The sequence below is a fragment of the Erithacus rubecula genome (assembly GCF_903797595.1).
Source record: "Erithacus rubecula genome assembly, chromosome: 3".
Lineage (NCBI taxonomy): Eukaryota > Metazoa > Chordata > Aves > Passeriformes > Muscicapidae > Erithacus > Erithacus rubecula.
Window position 1 is genome coordinate 32,495,831 of NC_136689.1, and position 17,807 is coordinate 32,513,637.

Consider the following 17,807-nt stretch of genomic DNA (forward strand, 5'->3'; position numbering starts at 1 on the left):
AAGATATATTTCTGTTGATCCATCTCCAGATCAGTAGAACAAGACAGAAGCAGATCCTCTCATCTCTTCAAGCTCTTATCTAAGCAAAGGAAAGCAGTGCTTAAAGGTTGTTGCTCTCCCATTTGCAGTGTCCCATACAGGTCTTGGACAGCTGTAACCAGGGTTATGACAACTCTGGGACAGGAAAATGACTCTAGGAAAAGAAAATAGCAAGCATGACAGTAGTTGTTCTCCCATCTAAAATTCGGTTTTTAAAAAAAAATCAGCCTTTCTAAAGAGATTGACAAGTTGAAACAAAAACCCTCTACACACAAAGACCCCCACTTGTTATCCAAACCAGAAAACTGGTGTAGTACTCATAAATGGACAACAGGTTTCTCCAGGACAAACATTAAAAGTATCCCACTAAATTGTTCCAAAACATCTGTGTAAAGCCATTTGTAACATTTGGACACTAAGAATGTGCTAATGATCAAAGTCATGGGTTTTGTTGCTCAGTTTTTAAAGGTTTGGGTTTTTCAGCAACAACGGATCGTTAAAGTAACTTTGCAGAATTTTGTTTGTCTGTGATGGAGTTAATTTTCCTTACAGCATCCCAGTTATACAGCTCTATTCTTTGGATTTGTTTTTGCTAATGTTGAGTAGTGCTCACGCAGCACCAGAGGTTTTCTTTTCTCATTTCTCATTCTTTCCTGTTTGTGTCCACCCAAACCTGCAGGACCTAGGCTGTGAGTGGTCAAGAAGCTGGGAGGGAACAGCCAGGACAGATGCTACTCCATATGGCCTCATGCCTGGCAGTAAAAGTTCAGGAAAAAGAGAAAGGAAGGCTAATCAGGGTTATAGGGGTTATTTTCCTGTTGTAAACAGCTGACTGCAGCTAGGAAATAAATTTATTTTGTTTTGCTTGTGCATGCAGCTTTGCTTCTTGTATTAAAATGTCTCCAACCTGATCCAAGTTTTCTTGTTTTTGTCCCAGTTCTCTTCACCATCCTACTGGAAGAGTGTACGGGCAACGGCACGGGGACTCACCTGGTGGCAGGGACCAGCCCATCACAACAGCCCAAGTTTGAACTCAGTTACTTCACTAGTTCAGTCAGACAACATTAATTCATTCACATAGGGTGTTCAGCTTTCAGATACTCAAGTTTATTACAGACTTAACACAATAAAACATAGTATAAAAAAAGTAGATTGCAAATTCTTCACATCATGGAATGCCAAGTTACAAAAATTGATGTAATATCCTTGAAAATACATGAAAGCTAGTGGGAAAATATGGTGAGATAGAGGGAAAACTTGTGGGAGACAGGGAAGAAGGGCAGAAAAATACTAAGTCAGTTAAAAAAAAAATATACGTGATCCAGGCATTTTAAATAGAAAATTTAATATCATTCTTTGAGTCAAACAATCCTGTCTAGAAACATATTAATAATGAAGTTAGTCCTCCAGATTTTGAACCACTGAATAACAAGATTCCTTGCCCCCCAGTTACCTTACATTAACACAGCTTCTGTGTCCTACAAGTCATTCCAAAATACTCTTTGACTTCTAGAGTGTTTATCATGCTTTACTGGATAGATTGTTTGCTACACAGTTACAAGAACATCTTAAGTTACAAAAATAGTTATCACTCATTAGTATTTCTATACATATCTCAAGCTATTATATGCACACTCTGTACAGTGGATGTTAACAGTAGTTAAATTTGCTTCCTTAAATCAAACAAAAGAACTAAATCACAGTCAGTCAGACCCAAAATACTCAGCCACCATAATACACTTACATGTGTGGTACTAAACATCCCTGCCCATGCAAAGCAAAAGCAGTTTCAGTACCCAGGAAACACGTGCATCCAAATTGTAGGATCCCTGTGATGGTTGGAGGAGGAGAGTTTGAGGATCAGGATGTTACTCCCACTGAACAGTCTCCCACTGGACTGCAAGGCTCTCCATATGAAGTGTGCAGATCCCATGCAGACTGTTTTTCCTGGCCAACAGGCTTGCCTACTCATAGAAAAGTAGATTTACATGGCAAAAGCTGTAGGTAGCAAAACTACACCAAAATACCCCTCTGGTAATGATCAGAATTCCCAAGCTAAACATAAAATAGGAAGATGACTTCTGAAGTGGAACAAACACTGGGTATTTGCCACAGCCAAATAATTGTTCTCAACATCGTTTGGCTGGGATCTATTTCTCCTTCCCTGAGCCAAAAGAAAAAAAAAATGAGACCTTTTTGGCATGACCAGGGCTATCACTAACAAATATTTTGCTGGTTGCAAGTAGTCAATTGCTGAAGCATATTGGTAGTACTTGCATTATTTATCCTTCCCTTTCAGTAGTGGAAAGCCTGGAACCATTACTAGGGTTGTGGCATTTTGTTAGACAGGGAAGTAAAAGATTCAGTTCATAGAGGTACCATTGCTAGTCTTTCCCATCTCTTAATTCTACATGTGCAGTTCAGCTGACAAAGCCTCCTGCAGCTGCCCAACTCTGGAACAAGTCACCTATTCTAGAAGGTGCTATCTGGGATCAGACAGATGTTTTGCTATAGATTGGAGGGTGGGTAGAAAAACAAAACCACAACTTCCAGCCCTCAAAAAAAGGAGGAAAAAAAAGAAAATCTACCATTTTCTGAATATAGAAATTTCTTTCATACCACTCCAAGCACTATCCTTTCCATCATGAGGGCACACTTCAGTCAGATTGAAGACCCTCATGGCTCAATCCAAGCACTTAGAGTTTCAGTGTTTAAATGGTTCCCTTTATAAACCACATGCTGAAAAGCCCAGGCATGTTTGCAATGCACTACTATGAAAAATATATCCACTTGCAGAACTTCAAGGACAATTTGAAGCAAAGTCAACTAAAACATGTACTCAAATCTGCCAACATTAAGCTGCAAAATATAAACACTACAATGTTAATATCAAGGTCATGCACACATCAGAAGTGAATTAAGAACTTCAAAGTTATACCACAGAGGAAAAATATACTTATGGTTTGTCTTCACAAAAGATTAGGAATTAAGCAATATCCCTATGACACCGAGATGAGTAAAGAAATTATGAATGAACTTCTACAGGCTTTTTCCCAAATCAGGAATCCAAGAATGTCAGGTATTTAATCTTTTAGTAAGAGTGCTTCCCTTTAAATCTCTCCAAATAGATATTTGATGGTTAGTTGTTTGATGGTTTGATCTTGGATGGTTATTTATTCATTCTTTTATTTTTAAAGCAATGTATTGGAAATGTAGAATAACTTTGTTCTCCAACAGCCAAATAATCAATATTTCAATATTCTTATGAATTTAAGTGTTCCATGCTTACTTAGGTTAAATTTTTGAACTTTTACAGTCATTTTAAACAGAATACATTAAGCAGAGTTTTAATAGTGCCATTATAGTGCAATATCTGGATTGTATAAGAAATAACTAACAGAGCTTCCATTTTAAAGTGCAACAGGTTTTGGTAAAGGAATTGCTACAGACTATTCAAGTAAAAAGAATTCTACTAGAAATAAACACACTGCATTACCATATAAATGTATTTGATAGTGTTTGAAGACTAGAGGAAATCACAAGTGAAATACAAAACACTTCAGAAGACACAGGTAAAACAAACCAGGAAAAAACTGTAATTTTTCAAACCGAGTCTCTGGAGAGAATTGTATTTATTGATTTACAACTGAACTGAAAGGTTTGCCTTTTTTATTTTAAGATCAAGATAAAATGAATGTGAAAAATGAAAGGTCTGGCACTTGGATGTATACTGATACCTTGTTTACAAAGTTATACAAGTTAATAATGAGTTCCCTTGCTCCCTTTAGCATGTTTCCAAGCTTGGTCACATAAAGCAAGTACAAGCTAAATATTCACACAGATGTTTACCTGCTTATCTGATGTTACATTAAATCAGTACATAAATCGAAATACTTATTTGATTAGTAATATGCTGACAGTTGTGCAAGGGAATACTAGCACTTGGAACCTTGAACCTTTTATTCTCCTGTTACTGACTTAATTTGAGAATTCAGTAGGATCTTTAAGCCACAGTTCATTTTTTACAATGAGAACTCTTCACCATTCAGTAATTCTATCACAAATTGATGTTTAGATATCCTAGATAAAAAAACTGGTGTTTTATCTTCTCCCTTCTGACACATACATGGAAAGAATAACTCCACTCAATTCTTTAATTTAAATCAGTGAATTCCAAGCTCTTCATGCAAGTTTAAGAACCACAAATTTAAGTACTGGTTTTGGTCAGCATGTCCACCAAAATTTCAAAAGCCAGTCTGAGTCTCAATGTTGCATAAAGTGCAACTTCCCCCTCTGCCATGCTTGCTCAAAAGCAGGATTCACTACTGCCACCAAATAATTTGATCATTGTGCCATTCCAGTTATTTTAGATTACTTTTCATCCTTCAAAGAAAAATTTGTTTTAAACCAATATAACTATCTGCCTACAGCTGCCTTCTTCTATTTCAAAAAACCATAAACAACAACCCCCAAAACAAAAACAACACTTTAGTGTATAAGTATTTAAGCCTAGAAGAAAAGACTCTGTGTCACTTGCTGGCAGACTTCAGTTCTGATATGGTTTAAACCAGAATGCTCTCTCTCTCTCTACTCTCCATTATCAGCATATCTTTCTACAACAGGTATCATGAGTTCACCTCTCTGCTTCTAGCCAGCTCCCCACTCTCCTGGTCTTCAGTTATCACCTGTATCTTCTCAGCTTATCAGTCAAGCTTATGAATGCACTTTAGCAGCTATGAACCTCATCTAAACTCTAGAAAGGTGAGTCAGTTGTGAACTAGCTTCCCTCATGACTGTGAGCTGCAATAAAGGATGCTTACTTTTAAGGGCCCAAAAATCAAGAATAATCTTCAGAATATAATCACAATAAATCATCTCAATTGACTACTCCAGTTACAGAAGTTCTCTAAAGGCAAAAGATGAAATTGATAGTTGAGGTTCCAGAAGTTTTCACAGACTCTTGGAGTAAGTGCTCATAGCAATTTAAATAGAGAGTGGGGTGTTTATTATGGTTACTTAATGCCTTTTAAATCAATCTTACATCACCCACATTTTTTTCCCCCACCCATCCCCTTAGGTCCATTTAAGAGAGGCCAGCAAACAAAAGAATAATGTAGACATGTATCTCTCCTAAGTACTGGAGCATCAGAGATTGTTAGTGGCAAGTTACTCAGAAGCCTTTTTCTATTGTGTTTATTGCCAATGCATTCTGTATAGCTTATTTCCAGGAGATAGGCAGCACAAAAACAGTAATATCTATTTAAAAAAAACCAACCCACTATTCATTATAATGCAACAGTCTTAATAGTACCCTCTAACAGCTGGATCTCACCTAATATAGAAATAAAACAATACTGACCTAGCTAATTAAAAAGTTACCCCTCAGAATAGTCAGCCTTCAGAAGTCAAACAACTTTGGACCCAAAGTTTACAATCATCACGACTGACAATTACCCCAGAAATTCATATGTGCAAACTGTGCTACAGAAACTATTTCGTGCTGTCAGTCAGTAATCTCACAATTACATCAGCATTTACTCCTACAGAAAGAATTGCTTCATCTTCCCTTACATAATTTTGATATGACCTCTGAGTGCTCTGGAGGTACAGATTACTGCTTACTGAAAAAAGCAAAAAAAAAACCCAAGAAATAAGCAAGAAATAAACAAAACCCTATGTATTAACACTTAAAAGTTGCTTAGGTATATAATACATTAAAACAGTAAAAAAATCACAAAAATTTACACCAAGCTCTCCAAACCCATGATCAAAGTTTCCCACCTAGTCCCAACTGCACAATCTTGATTTTAATATCTGTTCCAAAAAGCTTACTAAAAACAGACTGGTAAAGTCTTGTTCATTTTCTAGAGTATTGCATTTTTTCTTTGTCAGTAATTGTTGTGGGGGTTGTTTCTTGTTTAGTTTTAAACCCATCTTTAAATCTAACAATATATATTCTCCTTATAACATCTCAGAGGTAGCAAGAGGGAATATGAATGAAAAGATGCCAGATTCTAGAAACTGCACATTCAACTATAGTGTCATCCAAGAGAGCTTTCCTGGCTTTCATAGACTGCATGTCACCTCTAATCATGGATAGCAAATGAAGTGTAGAATCCCAAAATAAAGAACTATTGCCACTGGGCTACTAATAGAAATTTCATACCCAAACACCTCAAAGTAATCTTGTTACTTAAGTAGTAACACTGCGTTTTCAATAGTCAAATATCAAGAACAGAAGTATAAACTTATAAATTTATGAGTATTGTTTTTTAAAAAATGCTCATTAGTGACACATTTCACCTAAACACAGACATACACACAGTTATTCTAAGTTGATGTACCACACTGTAAGGAAAAGTCCCAGTTCTGTTCAAGAATCTGATATTCCCCCTCTCCCCCCCACCACACAACTTGACAGAAGTGCTTACAGTAACAGAAAGCAAACAGAAGGGGAAAACACAACATTTAACAAGTGCACCTATTTACAATTTGCACCTTTCCCTCCTTGCATCTAAAGTGTACAGATCTCCATGTTTGCTATGCTGTACATGGCATGAACTCTCCCCTCCATGTAACACCAGCTCTATCCAAAGGATCTCTGCAAGCACCAACAGCAGTCATTCCACACCAGCCAACAGGTGCTTCTACTGTGGAGGCTGAAGGACATTTAAATACTCTGACTGGCCCAGCAGGTAGGTCGTGTTTCCTCCACAGTCCACATACTGGTATCTCTCCTGGGATATTTGCTCAGGGTGGCCTAAGTACGAGGTGGTCACTGTCACTCTTAAAAAAACAGAAAATATTTTTAGTGTATTCTATTCTAAAAATCACTGTGTTTTTATTACCAGCATTATTAAAGAAAAAGTTTTGGAACAAAATACATTTTAAATAAATTTAAGAATATTACAGATTTACCATTACAGGTTTTATCCATGAAAGACATCTAGTTCCTTTTCCTAAAGATGCTAAAGCTCAGGTCTACTTGTAACATTTACCACTACAAGTAATATTTCTTGTTTGTGACAAGAAAGCAAACGATTAAACAAGCTACAAGCCATGTTATATCTAGTCTAAAGACACACTCCAGTCCCTCACCAATGAAAAGACCCCACCATGCTGAAATTTATGCCATGTCACAAAAAGCAATCTCTGACAGAATACTAAAGCCAGGAACTCCTTCAAGATCAAAGATCTCAGCAAGTTTTGGACAGTGGGTGATAGACAAAGTAATTTTAAAGTTTTTGAGATATCAGTAGCTCCATAGCTACAGCCCAGCTGCAGAGCAGATAGAGTAGCAATGATTCTCAATGCAGTCTTTATAGCACCAGAACCTGTCAAAAGACAGCTCACTTTCTATAACTATAAAGCTACAACAGTAGAAAGTGAGTCGACTTAATTTCATCTATGATGCAAAGACTCCAGGATTAAGTATTTGAGTATTATTTTAATGAGAATTACATTGCTTCTGAATCTGTTTCTCACACATAGGAAGACTACCATACTTACTGCATCATCACTACTATGTTATGTACTTTGATAGATGGTAAAGTACAGAAGTCACTGCAAAAAAGAACAACAATTGTTAGATTTACATCAAACTTTTCCAGGGTAATTATCTAAAATAATTTCTGGCTTTAACTGGAAATTCTGCTGTCTGTATATATAGAGACTAGAGGGTTGCTGGCAATAGCAACAGAATCATTTGCCAGTGATTGTATGGTCACCTGGACCCACTTTTACATACATAGTCTTACTTTCACAGGTGCTGTCTCCACATGTGTTTGCTTTCATGTAATGCCAACAGAAATGCCCTACACTACATTTAAAGCCTGTCAGGATCACTTTTGCCATCTTTTTTTTTTCTGTACTCATCCACTTCTATATTATGCAAACTAGCCTTTAACCAACATAGAGAGATTCCAAAGTCAAGGTTATTGCCCTCTTGCAAGATCACCTTTTCAGACTTACATTTTCTGACACACGCCTACATACCAGTCATAAAGAGCACCATGCAAGTACATACTTTTAACCCCTGCTTCTTAAATCATTGCTCTTGGTCACAATTTTATCAGCTCTAGAATGTAAAACATGTGATCAGTGTAGTAAGACTGCTTGGCAGCCACCTACAGTATTTGCATGCCTTTGTCATTCTTTCTCCCTGCACCAACAAATTTAAAATATAAAAAGTCAGTGAACTCAGCTCATCCAAATTGTAAAAACATACAGCATTATCATAAGTTCTATGAAGGTTATTTTTTTATTTCCTTATTTAATTTGTCATACATCCAAAGACTGAGCAGATTCACAGGATTTAGTGTCTACATAAAGCTAATTTACATACTTTTAAAAGGTGACAGATGTTCAACATTTTCTGTGGAAGATTGTGCCTCTCTTGGCATTTCACACCTACTTCATTTTGTTTCAACACTTCAAAGCAATAAGGTTTTTCTCCCACCTCAAAGGGGCTGGCATCCACTAGAATTGCACACAGACCTGAAGCCTCAGTAGTTAACTCTTCCTGTTCAGTCTAGATTTCAGCGTAAGAGAACTAAGGTACCAGTCTGTTGGACCACTGAATTTTCAGAAGCTATGAATAAAACCACTCAAAGGGCAGGCTGCTTACCCTTGTATACACAATGTCTGAAGACAAGTCTTTAATTTGCATACCACTAAATACAAATTTCCTTCTACTGAAGAGAAAGTTGTGGAAAAGTTACTAAAGAACTTGTTAGGGGAACACACCTGCACTTTCACCCCCTAAAGCAGCAGTCCTTACTAGTGCCAAGGCCCAAAATACTGTAACAGAGATACCATTTAGAGGGTTTGCAGCCAGGTACAGCAAGCCTAGGTATATGCAACTAATCAAGCAACTACCTATCTTTCAGTGCTATTAAACTTAAAAGAAAATGTCCCAGCAACTTTCCAGACAGATTCCTGCTAACTTAGGAGGAAGTTGTTTTTAACACCACTGCAACTTTTAATAATATCCATGTGATAGTTATAGGTGAATACACTTACTACATGTAGCTCATTTCATCTTGTATGACTGTGGGCACCATATAATCAATCTAAAAAAAAAAAAAATAAAAAAAAACACAATTAAAAAAGCAATGAAAACACAAATAAGTAGATTTATATATGAAGATTAACATATGCTTTTTATTTGAAGTTTAACTTAGAAAGCCTAAGCTACTTACCTGTTTCATATCAAGTGGACCAATGTTGGTGATGTTGTTTAACCGTGCTTTGCCAATAACTGTTTTTGAAAACTGAACCTGGGCTGTGATATTTGCCACTTCAACAGAGTAGTAGTTGTTATTCGTTATATTAAGCGTGTTCTGAAAAAACAAACACAAAGCAGTAAGAGCTATCCATTCTATCTTGATGAGCAAACATTTTGAATCTCATGCATGAGACAGTAATATCAGAAATTCTGCAAGTAAGTTTTCCTGCCTGTGAGGATTGCAGAGAGGAGTGGGGTTACTGACCATCACTTAACCCCTTTCTGAATTTGATTAGTGAATATACTGAGTGATACAAACTTCTGCACAACTTTCCTGGTACCAGCCCTCCACTTCAAATACTGAATTTTCTCCTATCTTCAATTATTCCTTCCAGTAAATTTAGCTGTCAAAGAATGTCTTTCTCCCATGGCAGCTTTGCTTTATTTAAAATTAAGAACTCTACCAAAAGTCTTCAGGCAATCCTTTATCAAGGTAATTATGAAGAAATCAAGAATTATGTGGAAAGAGCTCCTTTAAGTTTTAAGGTGGATAAGAAAGCATTTTGCCTCACCACCAATTCTGACAGAGGCAATAGAAAATGGTATTCCTACACACTAAATTTCAGACATATTCCAAAAGTAACACTGAGAACTCTAAAGTTACTGTTCCCTTGACAACAGAAGACCCAAAGCCAGCTTGCAACTGCACCTCTATTAGCTACAGCTACAAGAACCAGCCACGGCACGTTTAGTCACATTTCCAAACTGGTCACTGATTCTAGCTCTTAAGGCACCAACTAAGCTTTCCAGCCAGACCACAGTTTCTATGTACATTAAAGTGCAAAGCAGTACCTCCTGGTGCATTTATGCATTACCAACACCCAGAGAGTCAGACTCACTGTGATATTTAGGTAGATGATCCGCCTGTCCGGTTCGTAAGTGACGTACACTGACTTCACACCAATGTACTGAACGTCAATCGAGCGAGGAAACAGGAAAAACACAGCCAGCCCAGAAAGCAGCAAACACACAGTTACAGAAGCAGTCACATAGAGCTTTCTGGAGGGAAAAAAGCACATTTCAGAGTCAAAAGCACATTAAAAAATAGTGGCATGCTGTTTTCTTTTAAGTGAGAAGGAGCAGGACTAGTCAACACAACTAATTCAGTTTATTTCTAGCTTTTATTAGCTTCTAAAAAGGGAAAAAAAACCCTATGCTGCACTTCACAGCTATGTCTTAATCAGCTCTTACTCTTGCGTATACATCAGAAATCACATTTCAAATCATGTGGTTATGCCAACATTTGTAACTTGCAAAAGAAAATGGAAAAGGTAAATATTTATGTGCTTTGAAACAAATCCACTTCCTCTTAACATTTATTTATAGCACAACTTCCGTTATTTTGTGGAAGTCTCTCAAAAACACCCAGAACACAAAATAAAGCTCTCATGACAGAGAATCCCCACTTCCATGGAAAGTGTTAGCACTTCAGCTAAGGAGCAGGAGATGCACAATCAAGCTAATACAAAAGTGTGTTTGTGTGGGTGTGGCTCTGTGCACAGGAGGGTGGGGTGGTAGTAGTGGTGTGAGAGATAATAAAAAAACCCTCCACAAATAAAAAGATCTACTTCAGCTCCAATTTTGTCAAGATTTGAACACTAGAATAATATGCTTCAAATCTGTACTACCATTACATCAGATATATTATCCAGAATAGTATTATGTGAAGCTAATATATTTATTTTTCCTGGCACTCATTTCTGTTTGATACAAAAATATCACAACATTAAAAAAAAAAAGAAAACCAAAACATGTCAGAACAAAAAGCCCTAAACATCATAGTGAACCCCCTACATAGATCCTAGAAAAAAAAAAATATGCTGTACCATAAATTGTTGATTTTTCTAGCTACAAAAATCAGAATGTTACAAGTTAATTTTAGGTGACTTATTTTGTAGTAGTGGCTCAAAGACACTATCAATTAAATCAAACTAACACTGAAGATGTGTCTACTTAGATCAATTAGGATGCTACAGAGATTGAGATATATTCACAGCATTACTGTAAACATGTAGATGAATAGGTCACACAGTATTCCTTAGCCTTGTACTTAGCTAAGATGCACTGTGATGAAATTATGCACACCTGTTAATGAATAACTCTCCAAGAGTTAGAGGTGAAGGGTGGGATTACCCACAAGCCCTATTCTTTCAATAATGAATGCAAGAAAGCATTCCAGTGATTTTTGCTTGATTCTTCTTATTGCTATCTCATTTGAACTGTTGAATTTTAACTAGAAGAGAATAATTAACTGTAGATTCAGGTATTGACTTACGTTCTTCTTGGCCTCAGTCTTTGATCACTGTATGGAATTAAGGCTACCAGCTGATTTTCCTGCCCTGGAAACAAAAACACCCTTTCAGAATTTAAACAAAGAATAAGTGTTGTTGCAGCTCTTTTAAACAAAGAGTACCCCTTACAACCTAGTGGTACCAAAGAATAAACACTAAAGATAAACATTTAAATTCCAGATAAGGACCCAGGTCAAATGCTACTGTAGATGATGTCATTTTCTGAAATAGTATGGCTTATGCAACATCAAAATGAAAAAACACCAAGTCCACAAGGACCAAAACAGCAATAAATCCTGCCTCTGTGCTGCACACATGACCAGAGACAGCACTGCTTCTGGCACCACTTCCTGAAGAAAGAGCTCTGAGCTCTCCATGCCAAACTACATAAACTCATAGGACAAAACATGCAGAAGCTTGGGCAGTAAGAACTGATGCAGAAGGCATTCTGCAAGTAGTCTTCTAAAAAGCAGAAGTCAGGTTTGGTTAAAAAATCCCCACCAAACAACAAGCTCAAACCAAAACAACCAAAGCTATCAATACAGGTGGTCTGGGCAACAAGCTATGCATACACAGCATTCTGGAAATCAGGAGTATACAAAACCATATTTACCATGGTGCTGCTGAGCTGCAGCACCCTGGAAGTCAAAATAAGTATCTACTGGAATTTCCCATGGAAGTTATGTCACTAGACAGCCTTTTGAAAGGGGGTATCTTAACAGCAGAAGTAAAGAGTACATGCACAGATGAGTAGTAGTTGAACATACATGTACTACATCTGCCAATAGAGCTTTTGCTATTCATTGTGGAACTGTATGAGAACAGAGGCCTCAAGGCCAAGTCAGATCTGTAATTTTTAAGACAAATGCAAAATTTGATCAAATAATCACTTAGCTAATCAAACACTTGGCAATGATTCCATGCTGAATCACTATGCTAAGCAAAACATGCTAACCAAGTATACAGTAGCATGCAAAATATCAACCTTCTAAAAAGCCTCTACCAATTTAAAACACATTTTCATCTCTACTTCAATGAAGCATCTTCAACCTTTGAAGAAAATAGCACAGTCCTGCTGTCATACATCACACTAAAAAACTAAAGCTGTCCAAGTAACAAAACATAACTTCATGGATTTATTACAGTTTAGCCATCATATCACATATTAATTATAGTCTTACTAGTTATGCTGTCATTCTTAAGTTTTCCCCTTTCCCCTCAAATGACCTCCAAACTTGACATTTTTTCTTCTCTAAAATACTAAAGAATAATTAGAAGGACAATCAACCCTCTTAGCTCTAATAACTCATTTTAAGTTCTAAGTTTAACCACATAATTTTATTAGAATGTATATATAACATGCATGTTTTTATAGTTACTGTAAAATCTTTAATAAAATAGTTAACTTACATTTATTTAAGAATTACATCTAAGGATGAAAATAAGATACTTTTGAACATAGAAATCCTGCTATTTCTTCATTTTGAGTAAAACGTTATTGATATTAACAAGTATTTCAAGTTAACAGATCAAACTTCTTTACCCTTTCTGGCTAAGGTAACTTTTAGTTTCAGAGCGTTTCCAGGTGCCAAATTTGCTGAATTCAGAGGTACTCCAAGAATACACATTGTAGTAGAAAGTTTAACAGCTAAAATACAAATCTCCTACGGTATTTGCAACCACTGAAATATTCTATGCTCCCTGGTCCTTCTACAAAGGTGAGATGCAAGGGTTTGTGAACTGTCATAACTTAATCTCACCAAAGCACATATAGAACGACAACATGGCATAGACACCATTCAAGTTTCCTGAGCTGCTGGTTGAAATCAGTTCCAAGAGCTTTTACACCCAATAATCAATTTTGGATAAGGGGTCTGGCAAAAGCAAACTCAAACATGGAATCATCTCATCAGCTCTTCCTCAGTCAAAGGGAAAATCTCACAGCAGAAGCTCAAGGCTGTGCCTTGGCCCACTGCATTTGTCACTCTCTTCTTCTGCCTGGTTTCAGATATCCCACATTCTCCTTTCACATGTCTCTTCATAAATATTTAGGCAGCTTATCATTTAGTATAGAAGCAGAGCAAAGCAGCATGTTTTACCAAGAGGAAAACCAAAGGATGAAGGCAAAGCAAACAAAACATGGTATGAAGACCAATGCTGTGTAGCCTACCCCTTGGTGAGGCAGCCAAAGAATATATATATTTTCAATTCCAAGCTGGAGTTATCCAGCCAGCAAGCACCAGTGGGACAAAAGGAGGGTAAAGGAAAACAAAGGACATTGGCAGCAGTGAGGGCAAAAAAAATTCACTATAAATCAGGGAAAAGGTGTTGCAGCCCAGGCCTACTATTTCAATTCTGTATTTGCAGCGACTTTTGCAGTTATGTATTGATTCAGTTAGTTTAAAATAGGTAGTTAAAAAAAAATGCAATAAAGTGTCATGAAACTAAAGGTTATGGTTATGTGTGTATTCAAGGCAGAGGAGGAAGAAACAGTTGCATTGTACAGACAAGAGGAGATCCAAGTTGTAATAGCCAAGGTGTAACAACTGACTCAACTTGCTACACTTATTTAGTGTAACAAAATCCTTAGTGCTAAAAAACTCAAAAATATGAGAAGACTTCATCTTGACTTGAAAAGCTATTCGTTATTAATTACTACAACTGCATATGGCTATTATGTAAATTTATAGGTAAAATAAGAAATAAAAGTAACAAACAGAAATTTACCTCGTGGAATCCTTCCTGTTCCCTGGCAGGTTGGGCAGGTGACACTGTCTCTTCCTGTAAATTCCACATATGGAAACTGTGACACATCTCCACATCTGCTATCTTCATTGTGCACTTCTGAGTGAACTAAACCATTCCTCACGTTATCAGACACTGAGCTTCCATCATAACCATCTTCCTTGCATGTATGCATAGGCAGGTGAGAAAGTGATTTTCCCATGTCTAAAAAAAGTCAGAAGGAAGTTTTCAGGGAGAATGATTCAAACATGGCTTGCATTTATTTCTCTGCAGCAGGTAGCTGTTAGTCTGTGGCCACAGTCTGACAAGACTCAGCTCTCCTTTGTTCAGATCCATTAAGATCTGCAAAGCACTAAGGCCCTGTCAAGCTGGAGTCAATCCCAAACTGTAAAGAACCTGAATTAACTGGGAGCTTTGTTCAGATTCTCCAATATGCACAGGTTGAAAGGGGACCAAGAGAGGCTTTAAAGTTAGAACAGTACAACAGTACAACTGCTGGCAACAGCTTTTCAAAGCATTGGTATTGTACAGGCTTTAACACAATGTTAATCTTGGTATTAAAAAAAAAAAAAAAATCAAGACTGGGCCATAGAAAGCAATTTTGCAATTTTGAGTAAATGCTACATACATGACCCCATTTTAGTATATTTTTTAACCTGGACTTATTTTGAGAACACAGGATTGGCTACTAGTTTCTAAGCTAGAAATATGCATTAGCTGGTATTTAAATTGATGATTCCCTTTAATTCAAATGAGGAATAATTCACATGGGAGTCAAGTAAAAAAAGGGAATTACTTAAACATAGCAGCTGCCAATATATAGCATTTATAAAGACTTGTTTAAAAGAGAGTATTACTCACAAAAGCTTTTTTGTTATCTATGTGTATTTTAATTTTTTCTCATTAGTGTAGCTTTTCAGCAATGACACTGAAAATACCTTGAAACATAGAACAGTTAAAACTAAAGTCTGTAAAAAAAATGCTGTAAGCAGAAACCTCCCCAATGCAACTCTGGAAACATTGGAAAAATACCTCCAAGATAAAAAAAAACTTTTACAAAAAACTTCTACATGAAGGGCAATTAGTTGTCCAGCTTATCTACATAACCCATTTTAGTTACTTAACACACAGAGACAGCAGTCACTTAATTCATCAGTGTTTTAAGCAACTGCATGATTAAAAAAGAATATGCAAAACTTCACTGTTTTTTTTTTTTTCCATTAAGAGGCATTTTTAGAATGGCAGCTAGGAATTACGCTGGATCACTAAAAGGAAGCACACTATGTGGAAGATTAAAAGAGGAAAATAAGTCAGAATATTTTAAACCCACTAAAGACAGAACAGAAATATCTCAAATATAGTGATGGCAATGCAAACACGACATTGGTTCAATACATTGCCACAAAGGCTAAGTGAATGTGGGAGAAGGAAAGTAAGTAAACAAATACCAACTGGTCCCAGTTACAGCAAATATGCAGGATTATTTTTCTCATTTATATCATTAAACCCTTACAAACAGGAAAGCTTCTTACCCTTCACTTTAAAAAGTGCTACAGCACTTTTTAAACATTCTAATTTTGGGAGCAGTTCAACAATGGAAATTGTTGAATTGAAAATGAAAACTACAGAGCTATTGAAAAAAAAAATCCTGAAAAGCTGCTGACATTGTTGACAACTGTTTCACATGGGGTTTTTGCTTACTTTTCTCCTTGCAGCTGACCTACAGCCTTCCAGCTACGGAACTTGAGTCTTGCAGCTTAGGCAATAGCTGCCACAATTACAGATCTGACAGCTTAGGGATCATGCTGCTCTGCCACCACTTCATCCAGCTGACTACATCCCACTGACAACTGAAGTGCACCTTCTAGTTTTAGCTTTTTCCAGAAGGAAAGGTTCACACTCTCCCTGATCACACTGTGACATCAGCCAAAGTGCAGCAGGAAAGGATGACTGGGAACTCCTTTCAAGAGCACGTCCTTCGTTTGAATTAAAGTACTAATGCAGGTGCATCCTTCAATGACAACTGTACCTGAGCTTCAATAATTGAATTTAATGGTGCCAGATGAAGAAACATCTCAGTTCAGAATTAGGAAAACACAGAACCACTTTCAAACAAAACAGGATTCACCAACGTGCTGTTTCTCCCAGCTGAGCCCGAACCTTATTACAGCTGACCACAAATCACGAATATGTTTATCCAGCACTTATAGGTTTAACAGTAGTAACTCTGAAAATATAACAACTGTATCTCACAGTTTCTATATATCATCACCAAAGTCAGAAATCCTGCTCCATGAACAGCTCTGCTTTGGTCCAGTCTCCCTTGCAACTGATGTTACACTCAATTCCCCTTGGACTTAACTGAGGTTTCTGTGAATTTACAGTTTGTTAAAAGGAGTTTGGTAAACTACCAATGCTGTGACGAGTGGCTTTTGTTTACAACCGCACCCTTCAACTTGCTGTGCACTGCAGCACAATGGTGCAGGGACAAAACCCAAACAGTGTCACAAGACAGACTGAACCACCACATCCTGAGCTACACACAAGGCTAGGGGAAAAACACTTTGTTTATAAACTCAGTGAAACCTCATAGAGTCAAACTACATTGTTATACTACTCCACCAAGTCAGGCAGATGTTCTTACCCTTTATATGCAAACATGGAAACTTGAGATTAGAAACCTACTTCTTTTTCAATACAGCAAAAGCTTTCGAATCGCAACCACCGCCTGCCCCACCAGCTGTGCCTTAACCGCGATCATCACCAGCTCCTCGAAGCAGGGCAAGGCAGTGACTTGGCAGCCACAGGCTTGTCCAGCCCGGGTGGGCACGACCAGCGCCGCCCTTCACAGCCCCTGACAGACCCGCGACCCGGGCGCTGCCAAAATAAAGGAGCCAAAACCCCTGGGCTTTGGGGATTTGCTAGTCCATCAGCGCCAGCTGCTCTCACAAACATGGCGAAGTTTACAGTAGGCTTGGATCAGGGCCCGGCGAGCTCGGCTGCTGCTGGGCTGCCCGGCCGGCCCCGGACCCGCTCGACCTGGGGTGGTCTCGGCGCGGGAGCCGTCCCGGGGCAGGGCCAGACCAAGGACCGGACAAGCCAGGACTAAGCCAGGGTTAAGCCAGGGCTAAGCCAGGCCAGGCCAGCCCCCCGCTCCGCCGGCCTGCCCAGGCCCCGCCGAGGCCCAGGGGCCGCAGCGACCCCGGCCCGGCGCGCAGCTCCGCCAGCGCCCCGCAGCCCCCGCCCGCCGCCGAGCGCCCCTCCGTCCCACCTGCGGCGCGGGCCGGGCCGGGCACGGCACAGCGGCAGAACCGGAGCCTCCGGAGCGACGCAGCGGCCGGCGCTGAGCCCCGGATCGAGCGTGTGCGCAGCCGCGGGGCGGAGCGGGGCCGAGCGGGGCGGAACGGGGCGGAACGGGGCGGAACGGGGCGGGCTGTGGGCTCGGC

General features: G+C 38.4%; 2 protein-coding genes across 2 annotated transcripts in view; one reads left to right on the forward strand and one right to left on the reverse strand.

Moving 5' to 3' along the window:
- The window catches only part of VWDE (von Willebrand factor D and EGF domains), a 458,699-nt gene that overhangs the window by 74,415 nt on the left and 366,477 nt on the right, over positions 1–17,807 (forward strand). The window lies entirely within an intron of this gene.
- Positions 1,362–17,192, reverse strand: TMEM106B (transmembrane protein 106B). Its single transcript, XM_079301066.1, has 8 exons — positions 17,043–17,192; positions 14,344–14,565; positions 11,601–11,664; positions 10,165–10,324; positions 9,240–9,380; positions 9,061–9,110; positions 7,549–7,602; positions 1,362–6,825 (listed from the first exon to the last, which is right to left on the reverse strand). The coding sequence occupies exons 2-8, from the start codon at positions 14,561–14,563 to the stop codon at positions 6,687–6,689; spliced, it is 828 nt and encodes a 275-aa protein (XP_079157192.1). The 5' UTR covers positions 14,564–14,565; positions 17,043–17,192; the 3' UTR covers positions 1,362–6,686.

Coding starts and splice junctions, on each gene's coding strand:
- TMEM106B (XM_079301066.1), bottom strand. CDS start 14,563: ATGGGAAAATCACTTTCTCACCTGCCTATGCATACATGCAAGGAAGAT. Junction 9,381..10,164: donor TCATCTACCTAAATATCACA/GTGAGTCTGACT, acceptor TTGTTTTTTCAG/AACACGCTTAATATAACGAA. Junction 9,111..9,239: donor GTCCACTTGATATGAAACAG/GTAAGTAGCTTA, acceptor TTTTTTTTTTAG/ATTGATTATATGGTGCCCAC.